General features: G+C 40.4%; 1 protein-coding gene across 5 annotated transcripts in view; it reads right to left on the bottom strand.

Annotated features, from left to right (window-relative positions):
* GPD2 (glycerol-3-phosphate dehydrogenase 2) overlaps window positions 1-25,815 on the bottom strand; it is a 136,092-nt gene that overhangs the window by 96,316 nt on the left and 13,961 nt on the right. For 4 of the 5 annotated variants that reach the window (XR_014828997.1, XM_021075780.2, XM_021075778.2 and 1 more), the window contains exon 2: window positions 6,029-6,138. Coding sequence is in view for 4 of the 5 variants with exons in the window: in XM_021075780.2 (XP_020931439.1) it covers window positions 6,029-6,130 (102 nt within the window). In the remaining variant the exon portion in view is untranslated. Of the gene's footprint in view, window positions 1-6,028; window positions 6,139-8,774; window positions 8,898-25,815 lie in introns of those variants that run through there. The other variant, XM_084998498.1, reaches the window with a different exon arrangement.

Genomic DNA, 25,815 nt, shown 5'->3' with positions numbered 1-25,815 from the left:
GATTTGATCTTAGCCTGGTAACTTCCGTCTGTGGCATGTGTGGCCCTAAAAAGCAAAAAAGAAAAAAGAAAAAGAAAATTAAATAAATAAATAAATCCCAGAGCAGATCTTACTTTGACCAGATAAAATTCTATTTTTTGCTGCTGCACCAACCTTATCTTTTGAATTTTGAGTCACTGGTACTGCCAATCAAAAGATTGGGTTTACTAGAATCTCTTACAAATAATGTATTGAGAGGAAGGGACTGAAATTGAAACAATGTTCTCAAAATTCCAATGGATTTTAACCATTCATCATACATCAATTTGCTTCTCATTAGCATAAGTATTTTTCCTCACATAGTATAGATTTACCTACATTTCAACTCACCTAACACATTGCCTATTATTTTCTCATATTCCCTTAATTACCACACATTACCAAGTGAACTACAGTATTTAGTAACCCCCTCAAAGTACAGAGAATTGCCATCTCTTACAAAATGGTAGGCAATTTTGCAATGTGTGAAGATCTTGTCATTAACAAATATTACTACATCATTGGCTTTGGGAATGAATAAGTTTAATTTCATTCCCCTTCAAGCTAAATTCTGATTTACTCCTCAAAAATCTGCTTTACTCCTCCCTCGAAAAACAGAGCTTTTTCAATTGTTTCATCATAGAATTACAACAAATAGCACTGTACTCTATACTTATTAAAAAGACTATATTCACACAACTTTTTAGGACTATATCCTTATATAAATCAAGTCTGTCACAACTTGCATAAGCTTAAATAGAAAAAGAAAAGGGACAGTGGGAACTTCAAGACTTTTATTACATACAACAGGAAGAGAGTTTAAGCCAATAACTGGGATTGTCTACCTTGTTACTGGCTCATCTTCAGATCAGGAAACAAGGAGAAAGGAAAACAGGGGGTGTTTGTGTGACTGTTTTTCAGTCATTCTCCTACAAGCTCAGACGAAGGACACACCATTTGCTACTAAACCTCAAAGTCTGAACAAGGTGTCTCTGAATGCAAGGATCTCTCTCTGGTGATGAGGAGCAACTTTCTTCCTAACTACAACCACACGTCACATTCATTTCACCTGGGAATAGCTAATACTTTTTGCAAGTTCACTGTGTTCCAGGAACTCTTCCAGGTTTTACTGCTCTCCAATAGTCCTATGAGAGAATTACTACTGTCCTTCCCATCTTGCACATGGGAAAAATGATGCCAGAGAATTTAAGAAAATCACCCACGATCACTCAGCTCTTCAGAAGTAGGGCTTGGCGATAGATGCAGGCAGTCTGCAAAGATCGCACTCCTGTTCTTTCTGTTACGTTGCACACAGACCACAACGTCAACAAGAATCTCTCATTTCCTTCATTCTAATAATATCACTCCTCACACTGAAAAGAGACTCCCTGCCTGCGTATGTTGCAGAAAAAAAGAAAAAAAAAGTCCACATCCGGGCTTTAAGAAAAACCTCTGTGGTTCTCGTGCTTCACCTCAGAGCTGGCTCACAGGGCCACTCCAGGGTGAGTAATGGAAGGAACCTACTGCCTGCCTGGTACATGGCAGGGCCACCCTCAGACCTGAATAGATCTCTGTTACATGAACCACAGCACTCAGGTGAAAAAGAAGCCCACACAGTCACACCAGTTTCCAGCTAAGACCTGGAAGGTATGAAATAAACATGGAGTTTAAAAATTTTTTAAGTTTAAAAAAAAAGCCTGTGGTCTTTAATGAAAAGACAAAGCCTGGAAAAGGCCCTCAGTGAAAACTCCGCACTCCAACCCAATTTCTGCCCCCCTACCCAATTTCTGCCCATTCTTCCTACCCCTGAGAAGCCCTCATGCAGCCCTGAGTGATGCTCCTCGCCTCATGGTTACTAGTCATATTCATTTCCCCTGTGCCACAATGGGAACTCCAAACATTTATTATTAACTGGCCTATACTAAACAGTGGGTGACAAATAGCTTGCTCTCAGAAATCTGCTCACCACTGCAGAGGGGTTTGCTTGCTACAGCCCTGCTGGGAGTTAAGACAGTACTGGGATATTGACATCCCACTGCTCAGCCTTCTGTTCCTTGGCATCAACTTTTTGTGGGAGTTCCCATCATGGCTCAGCAGTAATGACCCCAACTAGTATCCATGCAGACACGGGTTTGATCCCTGGCCTTGCTCAGTGGGTTAAAGATCTGGCGTTGCTGTGAGCTGTGGTGTAGCCACAGACACAGCTTGGATACCACAATGCTATGGCTATGGCATAGGCCAGCAGCTACAGAATCGACCCCTTGCTTACGAACTTCCATATGGCATGGGTTTGGCCCTAAAAAGACAAAAAAAAGAAGGCTTTGTGTAAATTTGCTCACCTACTGTGAATGAGGAAATAAAAGGAGAGGGAAAATAAAATGAAGAGGAAGCCTCTCCAAGACCACTCCATAAAATCCTAAACGCATACCTGGAGAGGGCTTGGAGTGTGGATGCCATTTGTAAACATAAACCTCATTCCTTGCAGGTGGACACAGTCAAAAGAGGTCAGGAGACATTCATCTTCTTTCCCCATCAGCTTCCTCACTGGAACTCAAGATTTAGATTCCCCAGATTCAAAATCAAATAATAATAACAACAGCAACAATAGCTCTCTCCTTAGGCCATGATCTTCATCCCTTCTAAATCTGATATTATTTACCTCAAAAGAAAGAAAAATCTCTAGGATTCACTTGGGTCAACAGTGTAGACAATACACCACAGAAAAACAAAGCATATATATTAAAAATACGCTTGCATGAAGAAAAGCAACACCATGAAGTAAAGTGGAACAAAATACTTATCACCTTTAACCCCCCAACCTGCCCCAAGAAATGCCAGAGTCTTCTATTTCCTCACCAACAGTAGCTTTTATTCAAGCAATGGAATAAAAGGTAAGTGAACCACATCTTAGTGGATTTCACTGTGTTTTCTGTTTAATTAATCAAAAAAAAAAAAAAAAAAAGAGTATATATAAGGAGTTCCCATTGTGGCTCAGTGGATACGAATCTGACTAGAATCCATGAGGCAGGTTGGATCCCTGGCCTTGCTCAGTGGGCTAAGGATCTGGCATTGCTGTGGCTGTGGTATAGGCCTGCAGCTCCAATTTGACCCCTAGCCTGGGAACCTTCATATGCCGCAGGTGTGGCCCTAAAAAGACCAAAAAAAAAAAAGAAAAAGTATATATGAGTTTTCCTTCTATACTTTTCCTTGCAGATACAAACTAATTTAAAAGGCTTTTGTGAGCTGACCGGGCACCTTAACACTTATGGCACTATCCCATCACAAAGTGTGCTGAAACAATAGCCCAATTTTTCGAATCAACCCATTTTTATTTAGAATACAACCCCTGCCTGTATTTTTAGGGAAGCTTTGTACCAGGAATATCAAATGAGCACAAGCTAGTGGGCAGGAATGCCAGCAAAATGTGCCTGAACTTAAAAAGTCAGCAGACAGTTTTCTCATCCATCAGTATCTTGGGCTTTCAACACAAACTTATTCTTTTTAAAAAAAGGACACTTCATTGGTTGGAATCATCTCATAAAACTGGAAAAAAATATAAAAACACAAGCCAATATTTTAAGCACTGCTCTACAGAAAACAGAGCATGTCTAACTCCATTAAAGGCCAGCCATGGATTCTTTAAAATATAGCCACATAATGGGTATAAGGGGCAGATTTTTGTTGACTATTTAAGTCAGGAAAATTTCCTCCCCTAGAATGGCTCTGATTGGCAGCTATTTTCTGAGAGAGGACAGCTGAGGCCTGTGGTCATTTTATGTCAATGGCTCCAATGAGTTGGTCTCTTTCCCTCCTCACACACTCCTTTCTCTTTTATTTATTATTATTATTATTATTTTTTTTTTTTTGCTAATCCCTATGGCTACATCCAAACCTGCTACCCAAAATATGCTCACAGCAGTGGCTTAAAGGGACAGGAATCACCACAAGAGCATACACACACTTGGGTGCATGTCTTATGCAACTCATTGATTGAATATGCCTATGGTGATTTTTCTCAAAAGAACTTGTCAGATTAAAATTATAAATGACTTGGAACTGCTGGCATCTGTTTCATTTGCCTATTAGGGTGGTCAAGATGTCTAACTTAGGAAGGAGGAAATGAAAAAATGTCCCAGGAATCAACAGACCCTTGTTTTGCTTGATTGTACTGCCTAAAATTAACCCCTAACTTGACTGACTAGAGGCAGTATCAAAGGCTTCTTATACTCTGTGAGATAAAAAGAGAAATTAAACAAACAATATTACCTAGGTCTAAAGTTAAGTTATAAACTCTGAAATAGAACATGCTTATTATGGTTAACAGATATATACCAAGTACAAATTTAGCAACGACTCATCACATTAGGCATCGTGACCTTTGGCACTGGCATTTCCCAGTATCGTTTCATACAGCACTGGGAAAGATGGCAGAAGTAATCTAATTTGTTAAAGCCCAGGTCACAAACAGAACTGCACACCTGAATCAGCCTCAGCAGAAGTAACATCTTTTCACACTTTCTTTTAAGAACCAAGGAATCGTTTTCAAAGAACTAGAGAATCAACCATGTTCAGTGGGTGAGAATGAGTTTTAATAGCAAATCAGTCAATAATACCTGCTAACTATATACCCAGGGAAACCTTAAGAGTCATGTGCTCGAAGTTAAGACTGAAAAGGACTGGTGCAACTTATTCAATATCATCCATCTTCAGGAGGTAGCAGTGAAAGTGGGCTTTTTCTTCTTCTTCTCCTTCTTCTTTTAATAAAGCAGCAAGATGGGAGTTCCCGTGTGGCTCAGCAGTAACAAACCTGACTAGTATCCATGAGGATGTGGGTTAGATCCCTGGCTTCGCTTAGTGGGTCAGAGATTTGCCGTTGCCATGAGCTGTGGTATAAGTTACAGACAAGGCTCAGACCCTGCATTGCTGTGGCTGTGGTGTAAGCCAGCAGATGCAGCCCCTTGATTCGACCCCTAGGCTGAGAACTTCCATATGCTGCAGGTACAGCCCTAAAAAGCAAATAAATAAATTAATAAATAAATAAAGCAGCAAATTGATTCTTCTTAATATGTATTTTTTAATGTGGTATTTCCCATTGAGGACATGGGACTCCAAGCCATGTGGCTGTCTCCTTCACCTTGTAGCTCAAAAAATAGAAATAAGTACAAGACCACCCAGGGCTTGAAGGTTCTCACAAAAATGCAGGATATGAGTAGTTCATAGATAGCCCAGCTACAAACAGCTTTCCAGATTACTTCACCTCCATCTTTGAATAAGGAATACACCAACTGGTGGGTATCACAAAACACCCTAATGACATGAAGACTCAGGATTAGGAGATTATTACTAACTACTGAGGTTAGTATTTCAAGCCTGAAAAGAATAAAACCATTCACCAAAGTTATTTCCCGGCATCAATTTGAACTACAGGAAAGCATAGCTGTAGTTCAGAGGGGAAAAAAATAAAATAAAAATAAACTGAACATATTATTTGGAAACTTCAGGCCAATCTCATTTTCAGCCCTCTCCCACTAAACATTTTAATCAATACAAAGTAATACTACATGAGTAACTGAACTTTTCAGAAATAAACCCAAGATTCCAAGTTGGGCCTTTTGTACAGGCTCTTTCTTTTCCATTTCCTTTCTCAGCTGCCTGCCTTCTAATAAGACAAACTCTTGGCAGGAACATAGAAAGTATCCAGACATGTGGATAAATTAGACAAGGAAAGTCTAAATGAATAAACCCTGGCACTCAGAAATGAAGCAGTCTTGAAACTAAAGAACCGAAATAGAGGCTAAATAATATAATGCTTTCTGATAAAGAAATTCACTTTTTAAAAAATGAGATACATGCAGTTCTCAAGGGTCATTATGGTAGTATTCTAAATTAGTGTCTTGCAGATCAAGCTGAGACAGTAATTTCTAAACAAAGCCATTAGCCTACACACGCCCCATACACGGCTCTTTGATTTAAGTTTCATGTTATAATCAATATGCGTACAATTACTTACTTGCTTCCTTTTGTAATGAGCAAACTGAGAGAGGCCTAGAATAGTGGCAAGAGCACCTCCTCCAACAAGAACTGTCCCTTTCACTGCCTTTTGAAATGCCATTTTTTAGCCTACAAAGACAAAAAAGGAAATAAAAAAGTTAACGGGAATTTTTATCATATAGTAATCCAATAATAAAAAGAGACTGTAGGTTATGAAACTACGTTAAACTAGAAAACACATAGTAAGGTATTTATTTACATATGAATTTGTACACCATAATTCAAAAATACCCACAAAAACCCTAGGGAATTGTCTATATAAAACAGGAATTAAGGAAAGTAAAATTAGGAGTTCCCGTCGTGGCGCTGTGGTTAACGAATCCGACTAGGAACCATGAGGTTGCGGGTTCGGTCCCTGCCCTTGCTCAGTGGGTTAACGATCCAGCGTTGCCCTGAGCTGTGGTATAGGTTGCAGACGCGGCTCGGATCCCGCGTTGCTGTGGCTCTGGCGTAGGCCGGTGGCTACAGCTCCGATTCAACCTCTAGCCTGGGAACCTCCATATGCCGCGGGAGCGGCCCAAGAAATAGCAACAACAACAACAAAATATCTTCAGTTGTCTCTAATTTTCCTTTCTTTTTTTTTTTTCTTTTTCTTGTCTTTTTAGCTGTTTCTTGGGCCGCTCCCGCGGCATATGGAGGTTCCCAGGCTAGGGGTTGAATCGGAGCTGTAGCCACCGGCCTACGCCAGAGCCACAGCAACGCGGGATCCGAGCCGCGTCTGCAACCTACACCACAGCTCAGGGCAACGCCGGATCGTTAACCCACTGAGCAAGGGCAGGGACCGAACCCGCAACCTCATGGTTCCTAGTCGGATTCGTTAACCACAGCGCCACGACGGGAACTCTGAAGATATTTAAATAGTATAAAGTCAAGAGAGCTGTAAAAAAGTCTTTGCGTATCTGACAAAACTGCAGGCTGTACTTGCAAATTCGTCCAACTACTAATCCCCTACACAAAAAGAACTGGTCTAAGTCTTCTGTCACTCAACAGGACAATGAACCTCAAGCCTGCTTCTTTGGCAAGTGTTAAACTCAGCTCTGGAACAACTCCCCTCCAGAGTTTTTCCCTTCCCAATGAAATTCTCACTAGAACTGAACGTCAACACGCTTAAATCTCTATCCCTAGAAGAGTCAATACTAGACAGATAAAAAGTCAGTAAAAACCAGGCCTTGATTCTTTTACAAAATGATGGCTTTGACACTGCTATAATTCCTTTCATTAAAGGAAACTTAAAAAAAAAATTTTTTTTTTCTTTTAGCCAGAGTTGCATGACACCGCAATTTTAAGGGGAAACCCTCCAGATCACAATTTCATGCTCACAATGTATTTCTAAATAAAGTCTTGTACTGTGTTAGCTTTTGACATTCTTCTCACTTGTTTAAAAAAAATTTTTTTCCCACTATTGGACTGATGGAATTTTTTTAATGATTTTTATTTTTTCCATTATAGTAGGTTTATAGTGTTCTGTCAATTTTCTAATATAGTTTCTTAATTTTATTTAAAGGAGGACTTAAGTAGTCTTTTCAGAAACCAAAAATAAAAAGGAAAATTCCACCAAAAAACTTCTTGCTCCCTTTTATTCTGCTAAAAACAAAAACAAAACAAAACAAAACCCACTGTGTAATCACCTAAAAACAATTCTAGCTTAGAGATGACACTGAGCAATTTGACCTTCCTAAGCCTTTTACTCACAATAGCAGCTGGCACACCTACAAGGAAGCCACTACCCTACCTTCCTGAAGGGGTGGAGTGCTGACTTGTCCGGACAACACAACTTATACTCCACAGATATCTCACAACTCAAAGTTTTAAATATGAGGTCAATTTTAACCTAGGATAGTAAAGAATATACAGTATCTCAGCATAAATTATGATACAGATAAAATGTTTACATTCATATTGAATAGATAGGATCTATTAGAATAACTATCCTAAATCAAAGAATTTCAGTGCAATTGATATGACTCTATAGAAAATTCATTTTGGAATATTATAAATTATATACTAAAATGAAAGTTGGCATTTATTAAAATTTAATTTTCCTCGGGGACTTCCATCGTGGCTCAGCAGTTAACGAACCTGACTGGAATCTATGAGGACCCCAGGTTCAATACCTGGCCTTGCTTAGTGGGTTAAGGATCTGGTGTTGCTGTGAGCTGTGGTGTAGGTTAAAGTTGTGGCTCGGATCCCACGTTACTGTGGCTGTGGTGTAGACCAGCAGCTGCATCTCCGATTAGACCCCTAGCCTGGGAACTTCCATATGCTATGAGAGCAGCCCTAAAAAGACAAAAAAAAAAAAAAAAAAAAAGAAAAAGAAAGAAAGAGTCTCACCAGCAAAATATTTCACATGCTTACGTTTCTCTGCTGCTGGAGGTCTCTTCTTTCCTATGTCCCTTCTCTATACCAACCATCTCCCCCCCATACCTTGTTATACAAAAGTGTTGGTATATGCCGATGGAGCTTCCATTTATCATTCAGTCAATCCTAAACAAAACCTAACGTCTATAGTTGCTCTGATAGTAAAAACTGCAACTTAGCCAACTTGGAAAATACCCATTTGTCACAACTCGCCATCACCATTCCTAGTACACATGGGTGCCTACTGCACAAGAGAAACCCTAGCAGTCCAGAGACAACATGCTATCCCCAGGCTAACTGGGCTCCCTTGACAAAGGGACAGAGAACAGAGACCTGGTTCTATTTACCTAAATAAAGCCAGGGCCCACCCCATAGAGACAGCAGCCTGGTGGTTCCTTAGATGTGAGTTTGGTAGGTGGTTGACTTTAGCTCAGTATCCTTCCTTCTGGCTTGTTGATAATGTCATTGATGACTTCACAAAGGATTCCACACATCAATATAGCTAACTGAGGGATGTTGTACAACACAGTCAATTAAAGTGTCTCAGCAGAGGTGTTCATTCAGCCAGATAAGTGTGGAGCTAGTTTTTCCAACTGTGTATGCCTCTACATTCCCTGCTCACCTTATTATATTGCTTCTATTTGATTTGTCTAAAACTAAAACTTGCTAAGGATATTTTCATGGGTTTTCTCAATGAGCCACTCATACTATGGAAAAACAGCATTAACATATTACTTTGTGAATTTAGTGATAATAGTAGCTGTAATAGTTTCTTTTTTTCAGTATTTTCATAAAATAACCTATGCTTAAGCAATACTATTATTTCTGTTGCGATCAAATTCATCTGTAAGATAATCTAGCAAGTTGTAATAAATAAGCCACTCTTATAGGTAATCAAAAACAAAAGCATGGAGTTCCCGTCGTGGCGCAGTGGTTAACGAATCCGACTAGGAACCATGAGGTTGCAGGTTCGATCCCTGCCCTTGCTCAGTGGGTTAAGGATCCAGCATTGCCGTGAGCTGTGGTGTAGGTTGCAGACGCGGCTCGGATCCTGCGTTGCTGTGGCTCTGGCGTAGGCCGGTGGCTACAGCTCCGATTCAACCCCTAGCCTGGGAACCTCCATATGCCGCGGGAGCGGCCCAAGAAATAGCAACAATAACAACAACAACAACAACAACAAAGACAAATAAATAAATAAATAAATAAAAATAAACAAACAGTATCAGTCAGTTTCATCTGGCTCTCCTGAGATCATCACCATCATTGTGTGATATACCCCCCCCAACACACACAGAATTCCGCCATAAAAATGGGAAGGAAACCATGCATTTGCAGTAACATAGATGAACCTTGAAGGCATCACTGCTAAGTGAAGTAAGCCAGACAAAGATAGTTTGATTTCACTTACATGTAGAATCTAAAAAATCCCAACTCATAGAAACAGAACAGATTGGTGGTTGCCAGAGACAGGGAGGGGGTGGGAGGTGAGGGAAATGGGTGAGGGTGGTCAGAATGCACAAACTTTCTTTCTTTTTTTTTTTTTTTTCGGCTTTTTAGGGCCAAACCTGTGGCATATGGAGGTTCCCAGGCTAAGGGTCCAATCAGAGCTACACCACAGTCACACCACAGCCACAGCAACGCCAGATCTGAGCCGTGTCTGCGACCTACCCCACAGCTCATGGCAACGCCTAATCCTTAATCCACTAAGAGAGGCCACAGATCGAACCTGAAACCTCATGGTTCCTAGTTGTATTGTTTCCACTGTGCCACAACGGGAATTCCAAGAATGCACAAACTTTTAGTTATAAAATAAGTAAGTTCTGGGGATATAATGTACAGCATAGCGACTAGTTAACAATATTGAATTGTATATCTAAAAGTTGCTAAGAGAAGAAATCTTAAAAGTGCTCATCACAAGGAAAAAACCTCTCTAACTATGTAAAGTGATGGATATTAGCTAAACCTATTGTAATAATCGTCTCATATATAAAAAACCATTATGTTGAATGCCTTAAATTAATACAATGTTACATGTCAATTAAACCTCAATAAAACTGGAATAAAGAGCACATTTAAATTACAGCCAAAATAAAGGAGTAGCTCAAAATGGAGGTGGGGATTGTAGTAAAGCTCTATCTGATACCACTTTCACCAACCAGAAGATATAGAATAGAGTACAACTAGGATGCTAAAGAAAAAAAAGGCTGGGGAGTTCCACCGTGGCTCATGGCTCAATGGTAACAAACCTGATTAGTATCCATGAGGATACTAGTTTAATCCCTAGCCTTGCTCAGTGGCTTAAGGATCTGGCGTTGCTGTGAGCTGTGGTGTAGGTTGCAGATGCAGCTCAGATCTGGCATTGCTGTGGTTGTGATGTAGGCTGGCAGCTGTAGCTTTGATTGGACCCCTAGCCTGGGAACTTCTATGTGCCGAGGGTACAGCTCTAAAAAAACAAAAAAACTAGGATGCTATTTCTTCTTTGTTCTATTCTAACTCAAGCACCGTTACAATGCCCTCAAATAAAGAATGAAATCACTACAGGGACAGTGACTATACTTCACCTGAATTTCTGTTATTTGAGGTCCCTCAAAATGACTGGAAGGGCTGGATGGGTTAATAAATAAAACAGGCTGTTAAATTACATTATTTACTAAACCAGGGCAATATCAAATGGAAAAAATCAGTAAACAATCCAGTCAAGATGGCACAGTGAATTTATGCTTCAGCTCATTCTGTTTGCTCTAAACACATGGTAATAACAGACAAAATAGAAAAAAGAAATGAAGTACATACATATATACACATACATGTGTAGATATGATAGAAAAGCAGTTGCTATATCACTGCAGTGAAAAAAGATTAATTCTAACTAAAAAAAATAAGACCAGAAAACACAATATTTGAGAAGGCTCTTGAAGAAAGAAAAGGATTTAGAGGAGAGTACGGCAGGTCTGAATTAAGAAAGATTTGGAGGAGAAAGAGGAACATTGCTGTAATGTTCAAGAGGCATGCAAGTTGTTATCTGGTTTGGCTGGAGATAAGAACATTCTGTACCTATGAAATGAGATATTTCTATGATATTCTGCTGGCCATGAGAGTTGGGATTGCAGATAAAGAAAACAAGATGCTTCATTCCATGCCTTATGAAGAATGTTCAAGTAGATTTTAGTGTTGAAGCTTATGATAAAGACTGAGGGACTAATGGAAAGTAATAAAATAGTCCCCATGTGAGAAGATAAAAGCCTAGAGTCCCCATCTTGGCTCAGAGGTTAACGAACCCGACTATGATCTGTAAGGATGGAGGTTTTATACCTGGCCTTGCTCAGTGGTTTAAGGATCCAGCATTGCCATGAGCTGTGGTTTAGGTTGAAGGCTTGACTCAGATCCCACGTTACTGTGGCTGTTGTATCCGCCAGTGGCTGTAGCTCTGATTGGACCCCTAGCCTGGGAATTTCCATATGCCCCAGGTGTGGCCCTAAAAGGCAAAAAAAAAAAAAATATATATATATATATATATATATAAAACAAAGCCTGGTTTAGGACAACAACAAAAAGTACAAATGCAAAGACTTATGCTTTGCAGAAATCGCTAATGACAAGTACTCAATTAGAGACCATTACAGGATCTGAAAAGCAATTATAGAAGGAAGCAAGAAGAGACTGAATGCCATAAAAGGCTTTAGACTGGGTAATTGGGGATTTGTCCCAACATTACAACATTAAGAAACAGAAAGAGAAGCAAGTTTAAAGGTGAAGAGGAGCTCATTTGGAATCAAGAAAATTTAAGATCTTGACAGAACACCTACAGAGAGAAAACAGCAAATAGGTGGGTCTCAAACTCACAGGAGTCATCCAAGCTAAAGGTATGGTGTGGGGAATATTTTGCCTAGAATTGATAGAACTGCTACACAATAAAAGGTACTTACTGCTAACAAAACAAAACGGGTTTGCCACTTCTCAAAGTTTGTGGACCCATGCTTCCAGCTGACCCTGCAACTTATCTGGCTCCACAGAACTCTTAGCTGTCCTTTTAGGACTCCCACTATAGACACAGTGACTTCAACAACGAAGACTAGCACTCAGATCCTATCTCAGATAGCCCTGAGTGCTCACCACTTCTGCCTCCTCCCCTTAGAGGCAAGGCTACTCTGCCAGCTAAATCATGCATTTAAATGACTTAACCACATACTTGAGTGTTAAACAAAAAAATAACCACCCACTGAAAAAGGCCGAGGTTCCCCAAGGCAACCACTCACAAACAAATTTATTCCAGAACAAAAGCATACTTCTTGGCCCCTGAATTCTCAAAACAGAGTTCTCAAACTCCTCTCTTCATCTTACAGACCTAACTTTTCTCACAGACCTAACTTTTCTAATTTAGCATAAATAAAAATCTTCCCAGGGAGTTCCTGTTATGACTTGGCACTAATGAACCAAACCAGCATCCATGAGGACGTGGGTTCAATCTCTGGCCTCCCTCAGTGGGTTAAGGATCTGGTGTTGCTGTGAGCTGTGGTGTAGGCTGAAGATAAGGTTCAGATCTGGTGCTGCTGTGGCTGTGGCATAGGCCGGCAGAAACAACTCTGATTCAAGCCCTAGCCTTGGAACCTCCATATGCCACAGGTGGGGCCCTAAAAGAAAAAAAGAAAAATATAAAATAAAACCATTACACATACAATGGATAAACAAACAATGAGCTCCTACCACATAGCATAGGGAACTATGTTCAATATCTTGAAATAAACCATAATGGAAAAGAATATATAGAAGTGCAAGAATATATAGAAGTGCTGGAGTTCCTGTTGTGGCGCAGTGGTTAACAAATCCGACAAGGAACCATGAGGTTTCGGGTTCGATCCCTGGCCTTGCTCAGTGGGTTAAGGATCTGGCGTTGCTGTGAGCTGTGGTGTGGGTTGCAGACGCAGCTCGGATTCCGCGTTGCTGTGGCTCTGGTGTAGGCCAGCGGCTACAGCTCCGATTAGACCCCTAGCCTGAGAACCTCCATATGCCGTGGGAGTGGCCCTAGAAAAGGCAAAAAGACAAAAAAAAAAAAAAAAAAAAAGAAGTGCATATGTACGTATAACTGAATCACTTTGCTATACAGCAGAAATTAATACAATACTGTAAATCAACTATACTTCAATAAAAAAATAAAACAAAGCTCCCAGAATGTAGTAGATGTAGCATGTGCTACTGCACTAAGCCCTTTACCTAAGCAGATGCAGGTCCAAAGGTAACAGGAAGCTCCTTACACTTTAGTTGTGCAGCCACCCACCCATAGCTGTGCATGGAAAGCCACACCCTCATTGGTTTTGAGTCATGACATTGTCATACCCACAGAAGGCCCAACTCAGAGGGCCCGGGCTCAAGGTTCACCTGCATACAAATTCAATGACTTAAGGGGGAAAGGTGGATGAATCTTACTTCTAAGGGCTCAGGGCCTCATCAGAGGAAGTCTTACCCAAGAGGTCTTTTTAATCATGGTACCTGGCAGCAAGTCCAGAGCAAAATGGAAGAGGAAGTGAGCACAAAAGCACCTTCCCACTCAAGCAATTTTAACTATAAAAGTCAAGATTTTTGGGGGGGTGCTTTGACCTAGGTATGTTTCAACAAAGCAAACCCTTTATTCTTCCAAATGATGCGATAGCAAATGTTTTGCATACTTTCCTATAAGAAAGTACATTTTGGAGTTCCTCTTGTGGCACAGCAGAAATGAATCTGACTAGGAACTATGAGGTTGCAGATTCAATCCCTGGCCTCGCTCAGTGGGTCAAGGATCTGGCGTTGCTGTGAGCTGTGGTATAGGTCGCAGACACGGCTCAGATCTGGCATTGCTGTGGCTGTGGTGTAGGCCTGCAGAAGTAACTCCAATTTAACCCTTAGCCTGGGAGCATCCACATGCCATAGGTGCAGCCCTAAAAAGCTTTAAAAAAAAAAAGTACATCCTGGTTTAAGCACACCAAGTGAATGCTGATAAAGTGCTTACATAGACAAGTACCATCAGAAGCACACCATGTACTGCCTCCTCTTTGACCAAGGATGACTTCACAAAGGGGAGAATGATTAGTGCTCTGCCTGTAAATGCATTCTCCCCAGCCAAGCAGAGAGGCACTTCTACACACACAGATCTTACACAACAGCATCTGATGCCTACAGAAACACATAGCGGGCCCTCAAGCATGCTTTTGGAAAGCTGTCAGACCTAAATGAACAAAACAGTCAACATCAGAGACCCATCAGTCTGTACTCTACAAACAGTAGAGTAAACTGAAAAAAAAATTGTCTTTTTTTTGGTTGCTTTAAACATTTTTGAAAAGGATTTAGGCCAGGTCTGGATAGGAAATGGACCAAAGGTCATCCACAAAAGATATATCCCAGAGGAGTTCCCATTGCGGCTCAGCAGAAACAAGTCTGACTAGCATCCATGAGGACACAGGTTTCATCCCTGGCCTCATTCAGTGGGTTAAGGATCCAGCATTGCCGTGAGCTGTGGTATAGGTTGCAGATGCAGCTGGAATCTTGTGTTGCTATGGCTGTGATGTAGGCCGGATGGCTATAGCTCCTATTGGACCCCTAGACTGGAAACCTCTATATGCCGTGGGTGCAGCCCTGAAAAAAAAAAAGAAAAAGAAAAAGAAAAGATTTATCCCAGTGGAAATAAGTGAATGAATCAAGTCCTGAGAAAACAGAAGACATTTTTATCCTTCATTCACCTTCTTCCCTAGCCCTTCCTCCATTATATACTATTCACACACACACACACACACACACACTTCCTCCCCAAGCCACAAACACAACAACCTATAGTTATATAAGATACACACACAAAGGACAAACAAAATGGTTTTTCTGAAATCACTGAGAATAAACCATAAAAATGAAAGGACCAAGTAAAAATCAGTAGAAAATTTATGTCTGTGGCTGATGGAGAAGTTCAGGTAACCTAATCACACATGGCCAGCACAGCATCCAAACCCTCCTTTGGCCCCTGTCTTTCACACCCAATGCAAAAGGGAACTGCTCTAAGGAAGGGTAGGTTCCCTTTCCAGTCTCTTTCCCCAGGAAATCTCATGCCAGAAGGGCCCAGCCAAAAGATGGGAAACCATCTTAACAAAGGGAGAGTATTTTAATAAAAACAAAAGAGAAACAGAGTCAGGAAACAAAGAAAAAGTTAATGAAGACAAACACTCTATTTGTATTGGTTCACACAGCTTCAAGCCAGAAGGTACTCTGGAAATGATTCCTACTTTCATCTCTCTGGGCACCTTTAGGTCAGTTACATCATTTTAGAGCAAACATAACACACACCTATAGATGACTGAGAAAGAGGTTAGCCTGGGATCAGTCCTCAGGCTCAAAGGAGGGCAGGAACCTGGAAGCTTGACAGAAGGAGGAGTTGGCACAGAAAAGGGTTGAGCTGGTTCTAGCGGTTCAAATCAGACTTTAAGAAATGTAAGCAACAGGCACCAAAAAAAAGGGGGGGGGAGAGACAAAATAAGGTCAATCATTTACAGTGAGGCAGTTGAGAGTCTCCATATGTTCATAAAAAATTCAACTAAAACATAATCATGTGAATTTTTTTGTGGACAATTTCTTTTTTAATTTAATATACAATGCCATAACCAATTAAAGCATTTATCCCACAAAGTCCTCTAAAATAAAAACATATTGAAAGGGAAGAAGGCCCAAGGGGAACAAGAGGATACATGCTCTGACTCTAGTCACCATTTATTACATAAGACTCAATTTCAAAAAGTGTTTCCAGGGCAACTTCTATTCTGTTCAGTGTATGTATTTATGTTTTCTGTCATTTCTGAAATGTACCAGTACTACAGAATCACAAATTTGATCTTTTTCCCTTATTTTAATAAGGTTCACTATAGAATTACAAGAAATCAATGAAGCTCATCTCAGCTAAGAATAGATTTATATTCATTAAATGCAAATGATCATAGTTTAATTCATAATGGAATGATTTCTATTGTATTTGCTCTCCATATAATTGCTATTAAAAATCATAAAGAACTATAGTTAGTTCACGCAAGTGAATTTATTTTCCATTTTAAATTCTTTTTAAAACTGAAATTAATATATATTCTCTGTCATCCTAGATATGTTCATGGATTTTTGCTTAAAGTTGTAAAATCCTAGTTCTAATTTTACCTAAACATATGTCTACCTTCTTTCTTTACCAAACAGGAATTTAAGGTATTCCTAAGAGACATAAAATAAAATGTCCCTCATAAATGAAAATCTGGAGCATTCCTTCCCCAAAAAGCCCACACTTTATAAAGAAACAAGTCAGGTTAAAGAACTGAGTGGATAACATGACTGGTATGAAATAACAAAAGTGCATTTATAGGATCAACTAACAAGAAGTGCCTCACTTAAAAAGAATACAACAGACAATGAAAAAAGCTTTAACTGTCTTGAAGAAGAAGAAATGTTACCCAAGAGTCACAAAAAAAGTTCTTTAGGCAAACAGACCACATTTGTCCTATGCTTCTGGAAACCTTCACGTGCTCTCCCCCACCCCCCACCTCCCGTGCCTTTTTCATTTTTTAGCCCTACACCCATGTTTCCAGGCTAGGGGTTAAACTGGGGCTAGAGCTGCCAGCCTATGCCACAGTCACAACAACGCGGGATCCATCCCAGCTGCACCACAGCTCAGGGCTACACCAGATCCTTAATCCACTGAGCCCAGGGAACAAACCCGCATCCTCACGGATACTAGTCGGGCTCCTTACTGCTGAGCCACAAGGGGAGCTTCCCCTTCCTGCCCCTTTATTAACCCTATTGTTGGGTTAGGACAATGGTTCACATTCCTTTGGCAACACAAAACTGAGATTTTTCATGCTGTTACAGAATCTACTTCAGTAATTAAGACAAGAAAAAAAACTTTATTATAGAATAAATTAAATCTAAACAGCAGAGCTCAAAATATCTGCCTTTCTATTAAAATACAAAACATCAAGCCTCTCATCCAGATTTATTAGAACAAAAACAAAGCCTTGTAAAGTAATCACCATCAAGGCTGCTGAATATACACACCCCAAATGTTTCATAAGAAACAGCAACTCCACCATAAAAATAAACGTACTTAAAAAGCGCTTAGGTGCTATAAAATAATGTGCAGGCACTGTGAATAAAATGAAAGGGTTTTTAACACATATAAGTGATAATGAACTTTAGTCAAAAGAAATATATCTTAAGAAAATTTCAATTGAATAATATGTTCAGAGAAAAGTGCTTAAGGTAATTAAGTTTCTATTTGCCTGGATCTTAATCAGAGACTTCTTTTGTTGTTATCCAATATCATATATTGTTAAGAAATACAGCAGTATGAATTAGGAAAAGCTATCTACTAAATGTAAGCATTTTTCTAAGACTCAGAAAATTTTTAAAGAGACTCTAGTGATCACTATTCCAAAACTGCTCTCTTTTTTTTCTGTCTTTTTTAAGGCCACACACATGGCATACGGAGAGTCCCAGGTCAGGGGTCGAATCCAAGCTGTTGCTGCTAGCCTACACCATGGCCACAGCAACACCAGATCCAAGCCGCATCTGTGACCTACACCAGAGCTCAAGGCAACTCCAGATCCTTAACCCAAGGAGCAGGACCAAGGATCAAACCCACGTCTCATGGATACTAATTGGGTTTGTTAACTGCTGAGCCACTACAGGAACTCCAAAAATCTTTTTTTGACTAGCTCAAATGTGGAAGGTTTGAGATTCTGCCTTCAAATGTAATAAGCACAAACAAAACTTTGAAAAACTGGGGGAGGGGGTGTTTTTTTACTCTAAAATGCTGCTGCCAAATGAGTTAATTCAGCTTTTGTTCATTATTTTTATCACTGAATAAGAGGAAAATGTAACAGTTCTTTCATAAGTTCCAGTAGCAATCACATTATATATGTCATTAAAAATGCATTTTAGGAAATACTTGTTGAAGATAGTTTATGAAATCCTGAGCTCATTAAAAAACTATGACATAATTTTTATGATAATTAGTTATAGCACAATAATTTCAGTTAATTTAATCTACTTACATTGTAAAAAAAAAAAGTTCCAAATTTAATTACTGCTCTATTACTGCTCTATTAATGCATAAGCCATGGCTGAGAATTATAACAGACCAAAAAGCATATAGGGTGGGCAGACCAGTTATTCTGCTTCCTTCAGCTGGGGAAGATCCTCAGGAAATAAAGCTAACCACTTTTTACATCCTGTAGCCTTTCCCCCTCCTCTAGCCTGCTGAAATGTTCATTTAAAACTCACTCCCCTGAATAACTAATAACCCACTGAAGGTATAAATGTAACCACCAACAAAGAGTCAAATCACACACACAAAGTATAGATGCAAAGAAAACCTAGGATGTACCATGTCAAAATATGTGATTATTACATATTAAATAATATATGAAATATATCAACATATGAAATAATCATATATTACTTTGATATATGCAAAATATATTGCATTTTATAGCTTAGTAATGACATTCCCTAAAAATGTCTGACCCTTAAGGAAGGATCAGACAACAGGAGAGACAAATTGTGATAATTTGTATTTCTAACAAAAATTTCTTTCAAAAGTATATAGAATACAAATTGTATAACATTTTGTAAATGTTCCATCCCCTGACCCCCTAAAAAGGAAAAGATAGTTGGTCTTCTTTCACCTATGCGAAAGTAATAAACAAAGCTACATTCCCACCTCAGTTATCTTGGCTAAAACAGTCTTGGTCATAAGATCTTATTCTCCCCACTTGAAATGAAACCTCCTCTCCAAGCCTCTCCTTTTTAGACTTTTCTTTTCTTCTTTAAAAGGACTGGCGCACACCCTAAGTGGAAAGCTTTTAAGCGCTAGACTATAAAACAAGCCTAGTCACTGTGCATGAGACACTGTGTACCAACATTACACAGCTAATACTCTAGCATCTATCTGACAGTCTAAAATGTAAATAGCACACACAGGAGAAGATAAGGGTTCTACTCAACATTCTTGCTAAAACTGCCATCCCCCTCCCTAAAAAAAAAAAAAAGTACACACACACCAAAAACATCTATATTCTTTTAATTCTTTTAACACCAGATTAAAAAGAAAATCACCTGGGGGAATTCTAGGAGAGATTAAGAACACTTGCCTTATAATTCTGTCTATAGCTGATCCTCACTCCACCTATAAATGAAGTATCTCTGAAAATGTCCAAAACTATTTCAACTTTAATTTTGTGCTATTTTATGGTTTTCTTTATTCAGTAAGTACAAGAGGAAAAAACTCCTTCTAAAGGTAGTACTACCTTAATGTCCTATTTATTTAGCACTGTTAGATGATTAAAGCTTACATTCATTCTTTCATTCAATAATAGTTTCCTGATCATTTAATGTGTGCCAGGCACTGAACATATGACTGAGGACAAACATATCAAAAATCTCTGCCTTCCAAGAGCTTCCATTTGAATGGAGTTTACAGTTTAAAGAAATGTCTAAACTATTTTGGGAGTTCCCTTCGTGGCTCAGTAGTTAATGAACCAGACTAGGATCCATGAGGATGTGGGTTTGATTCCTGGTTATGCTCAATGGAGTAGGGATCCAGCATTGCTGTGAACTGTGGTGTAGGTTGCAGACACAGCTGAGATTCCAAGTTGCTGTGGCTGTGGTGTAGGCTGGCAGGTGCAGCTGATTCAGTCCCTAGCCTGGAAAATTCCATATGCCATAGGTGCGGCCCTAAAAAGAAAAAAAAAAGGGAAGAAATGTCTAAACTATTTTGATTTAAAATATTTTAAAATTACAAGTCACACTTTGTCATCTTAAAGAATATTAACCATGAATTCAATTATTGATGATTTAAAGCCATCCTTAGGTACATTAGACTATGCTGATAGGACAATGCCCTCAGGAATAGCTGAATACTGTTATTTCTTTACTAAGTGCCCCCAAACCACAGACTGTTCCCATCTGAATTCTTCCTATATCTGCTTTATTGTTTTCCTATTTCTTCAAAAAAATCAGGCTGATGGTAATTTTCCCTTTTGATCTTTGAGTTCTCCAGCTCACTTCTAACTTGTTGCCAGTGTAGTCAGAAAACTGAGAGCCAAGTTAGTGAAAGCTGTGTTTAAAATAGAAATAAATTTAACTCTGAGCAAGGCCAAAGGAGCAACTTCTTAGCATTCTAGTGTTTGGATTTTCAACACTCTGGCTTTATCCATCCAAGAACGTTTTTCCTCCTTCCTTCCTTTGTTCTAGGTCAGTGGAGCTTGCCAGATAATTTCTGAAGTTTTCTGTATGCAGTATGGATGAAACAAACCACACAAGTCTCTTATGAAAATTAAGAATTGCAAACCTGGTACAAGCACATAGTCTGAGATTAGAAAAAGACAATTTTTATTTCAATTCTATCTCATCTGAACAAACTCACATTACTTATCTTGAAAAAAAATATGGCAAAGCTGTTTGCTTCTATTCTGGAAACAACTAGACCTTTTTTTTTTTTTGTCTTTTTGTCTTTTGTTGTTGTTGCTATTTCTTGGGCCGCTCCCGCGGCATATGGAGGTTCCCAGGCTAGGGGTCTAATCAGAGCCGTAGCCACCGGCCTATGCCAGAGCCACAGCAACGAGGGATCCGAGCCCGGTCTGCAACCTACACCACAGCTCAGGGCAACGCCGGATCGTTAACCCACTGAGCAAGGGCAGGGACCGAACCCGCAACCTCATGGTTCCTAGTCGGATTCGTTAACCACTGCGCCACGACGGGAACTCCTGGAAACAACTAGAACTTTTTCTGTGCTCCCTTGGATGTAAAGAAAAGTTTACAGGAGTTCCCGTTGTGGCTCAGTGGTAACGAATCCAGCTAAGTTCCATGAGGACGCAGGTTTGATCCCAGGCCTCAGTGGGTTAAAGTATCCAGCGTTGCTATGAGCTGTGGTGTAGGTCACAGATGCGGCTTGGATCCAGCGTTGCTGTGGCTGTGGTGCAGGTCAGCAGCTGCAGCTCCAATTCGACCCCTAGCCTAGGAACCTCTATGTTGCACACATGCAGCCCTGAAGAAAGAGAAATAAACAGAAAAAGAGAAAAAGAGAAAAGAAAGGAAGGGAGGGAGGAAGGAAGAAAGGAAGAAAGAAAAGTTTACAGATAAATGGGGCCAAAAAAGAATCTATCTGCCACTCTTAAAAAACTTCAAACTTCCTTGCTGAAAACTGGCTTATGAAAAACACACATACTGTTGGTGAGTGAAAGATAAAAATTGAACACTCTATGAGTTCCTGTTGTGCTGCAGCAGAAATGAATCCAGAACCATGAGGTTGCCGGTTCGATCCCTGGCCTCGCTCAGTTGGTTAAGGATCTGGCGTTCCTTTGAGCTGTGGTATAGGTCACAGACATGACTCAGATCTGGTGTTGCTGTGGCTGTGGTGTAGGTCAGCAGCCGAAGCTCCCTTTAGACCCCTAGGCTGAGAACCCTATATGCCGTGGGTGAGGCCCTAAAAAAAGCAAAAATAAAGATAAAAATAAAAATTGTACACTCTAGGAAAACAACCAAGCAAGAGTTCAACAAATACTTGGAAAAGTATCACTGAAGGACCTTCCCCAGTAAGGAAGATGAAAGGAGGGACATTTGTTCAGACAACATGCATTCAAGTGGAATTGACTGAATGCCTCCTATGTCCTCAGCAGTGCTCTGGGCACCAGCAATTTTTCTGCTCTCATGAATTGGGGGAAACAAAAAATAAACATGTAAACAAATTTTAAAATTGAGTATTTCAAAACTGACAAGTGCCATAAATAAAATAATTATGTTGGAGAGTGACTCGGGTAGGAGGGATCTACTTTAGATAGAATGTTCACGGAGGTTGTTTGGCAGAGATGTAACTGAGGAGGAAGGGCCAGCCACACAAGGGTCTAAGAGAAGGGCCTTCCACACAGAGGGGACAGGCATGCAAAGATACATAACACGTGTAAGTTTGGCCTCTATTGGACACTGAAAGGCCATGGTAGTGGCAGCCCAGGAAATGATTCAGGCAGTGGGTTCCAGATTAGGTTAGTGAGCCAGATAGGCGCCAAGTCATATATGCCCTCCTCCTAGCAAAGTGTTTATTCTGACAAGACAGAGATAGAAAATCAATGAAAGGTCTTAGTGCAATGATATGACGGAATTTATAGAGAGGGAGGGAGAAGACTAACCCTAGCTACATACAGTGTAAAGGATGTCTTTTAGGGTAATAAGAGTAAAAGTAGTTGTTTTTTCTTAAGGACACCATTGGCCATGTTCATAATAAGTAGAAAAATGTATGAGAAAAGGATGTAATGGGGAGAGAGAAAGGAAGAGTTAACAAATCACATGAGAAAACTGTCAAAAATGTAAACCACAATCACAAACAGGATTCTACAACAAGAAAACAAACACTTGGAGTTCCCGTCGTGGCGCAGTGGTTAGCGAATCCGACTAGGAACCATGAGGTTGTGGGTTCGGTCCCTGCCCTTGCTCGGCGGGTTAACGATCCGGCGTTGCCGTGAGCTGTGGTGTAGGTTGCAGACTCGGCTTGGATCCCACGTTGCAGTGGCTCTGGCGTAGGCAGGTGGCTACAGCTCCGATTAGACCCCCAGCCTGGGAACCTCCATATGCCGTGGGAGCGGCCCAAGAAATAGCAAAAAAAAAAAAAAAAGAAAACAAACACTTGAGGGATAATCTTGAATATAAATATCTATTGAACTTATACACTTGAAAGACTGTTCCCCCCCCCCCCATTCAATCTGACAAGCTGGTAAGGAAGACAGAGTGCCATCTGAGAGAGCCTCTCGAATGCCAACAGCAGAAGTCTTTTTTATGTTTCTACTCCCCCTTGGGCTGGGGTATGTGGCAGGTGACTTCTTCCCCCACAATTCACTATGTCTTGAACTGATTTTGGAGCCGTATTGGAAAGGAGCACTAGGTCATATCTCAACAAGCAGAAGCACTTAGAACAATCCCCACCAACCACAAGGCAGGGCGCTAAAGAGCTGTGTGGAACTTACACACTGAGTAGAAATGTAATAGACAAGAGACTGCATATGATTAATTACATTTATTTATATTTATGGGTTTGAATCTTGAGGATGCCTGGCCTCTGCCTATTTTATTTCATAATTTTCCCCCTGCTGAAGACTGAAGAGCAAAAGTCAATTGCCTGAGTGTTGGCATCACACTGAAAACTAAAGGGCCGTGCATTTCAATTCCAGCTCAAGAAACACTCTGGCAGAGCATATGTAATTCACCAGACCCCAGTGGGCTAGGTTTGCACTGTTGTCAGTCAAAGCACATAGCTAATGGAAATCATGAGAGCACATTAGCAATTTATACTCAACAGCCTCTTCTCAACCATAAATTTTGAGATAATGTTAAGCAAAACCCAAAGTTAATCCCAAAAATTTAGCTCATGGTTTGAGTCTGTGATCTTACCACAGGACCATAAGGACTTACACGACGACTTACAAAATGACATTTCTAATAGGGTTCTTGTCAAAATGCCAGGTTCCAGTATCAACACGGTGACCTTCCGGGGTGACCTTACCCAGTGCGCTTGTGCCTACCCCCTCAGTCATTAATTCAGCAGCCTCCAGCAGCATAGTTTGTTTTTCAGACTATGTCCTGAGGCAGGCAAGTGCTCAGCAGCGATCACAGATTAGGCAGTCAGCACCTGGAGCCAGACGCCCATGCTGTGACAACCTCAGCCTCCACAAAACCACCTGACCTTAGATTCTGCACACAAAAGAATGAGATCATCTGCACTTCCTTTTTCAAGGCACTGCTAGATCCCATAACCCTGGTCTTTTGTCTCCAGAGCCTCTTGCATTTTGCCCACCCAAACTGGACAATAAAGGTAGGGCACCCACCAGGCCCAAATGACTGCCATACTCTTACCCCACTCTGACTTGAAAAGGCAACTTTTTTTTTTTTGTCTTTTTAAGGCCATAGCCACAGCATAGAGAAGTTCCCAGACTAGGGGTCACTACGGCCACAGCAATCCTGGATCCGAGGCATGCCTGGACCTACACCAGATCCTTAAACAAGGAGCAAGGGCTGGGATTGAACCCGTATCCTCATGGATACAGGTGGGTTCATTACTGCTGAGCCATGATAGGAACTCTGAAAAAGCAACATTTTTATGCTGGTAATAATTATAAAGGTCTAGAAATAAGTGGACAGCCTTAAGTAAGTTACACATTCTAGATTTCTTTATAGATTCCTTGATTACTTGGGATTTAATTCTTCTCGGATTAATTACACTCTGGGTGGAGATGGGGTAACAGGCAATAGAAAATTAACTATGAAGAGAGCAAAAGCAGATAAAGTAATATCTGTGTCTGTTTCTGTTTTAAAGAATATATGTATATCTGGGAGTTCCCGTCGTGGCGCAGTGGTTAACGAATCCGACTAGGAACCATGAGGTTGCGGGTTCGGTCCCTGCCCTTGCTCAGTGGGTTAACGATCCGGCGTTGCCATGAGCTGTAGTGTAGGTCGCAGACGCGGCCCAGATCCCACGTTGCTGTAGCTCTGGCGTAGGCCAGAGCAGCTATAGCTCCGATTAGATCCTTAGCCTGGGAACCTCCATATGCTGGGGGAGCAGCCCTAGAAAAGGCAAAAAGACAAAAAAAAAAAAAAAAAAAAAGGATATATGTATATCTGGCATTGCTGTGGCTGTGGTGTAGGCTGGCAGCTGCAGCTCCAATGTGAGCCCTAGCTCAGGAACTTCCATATGTGGTAGATGGGTCCATAAAAAGAAAAAAAAATAATAAAAATAAAAGGAACATGTGAATATACACACACACACACACACACACACACACACACACACTAAGGCTGGAAGGACATAATCGAGAATCTTTAAAATTTCATCTATGGGAGTTCTAGGGTGGCTCAGCGGAAACGAATCTGACTGGTATCCATGAGGGCACAGGCTTGATTCCTGGCCTCGCTCAGTGGGTTGAGGATCCAGCGTTGCTGTGAGATGTAGTGTGAGTTGCAGACATGGCTCAGATCCTGGGTTGCTGTGGCAGCTCCAATTCGATCCCTAGCCTGGGAACCTTCTTATGCCTCGGGTGCTGCTCTAAAAAGACCGAAAACAACAACAACAAAAAACTTATCTGTGAATGGTAGGGTTGAAAGTCATTTATTTTCATCCTGTGTGAATCATTTTTTAAATTTCTCAAGTGGGCATGTATTCTTCTTGTAAAAAAAAAAAACAATCTATGTGTGTCTATATGTGAAAGACATGAAAAAAAAAAAAAAAAAAAAGAGCACTAAAGAGCACCATTCAGATAGATAGCTGACATTTGACTAAATCCCATATCATCTGACCACTACTTGAATGATTTTCTGTTACAAAACTTTTCTCATCTTTAATGAACTAGA

The sequence above is a fragment of the Sus scrofa genome, chromosome 15 (genome assembly GCF_054392235.1).
Source record: "Sus scrofa isolate SSC_HxYL_T2T_F1_AM1 chromosome 15, Sscrofa_HxYL_maternal_Yorkshire_Landrace_v2.0, whole genome shotgun sequence".
In the NCBI taxonomy this organism is placed as follows: domain Eukaryota; kingdom Metazoa; phylum Chordata; class Mammalia; order Artiodactyla; family Suidae; genus Sus; species Sus scrofa.
The sequence above is the reverse complement of the archived record's forward strand: the minus strand, read 5'-3'. Positions and strand labels throughout refer to the sequence as shown.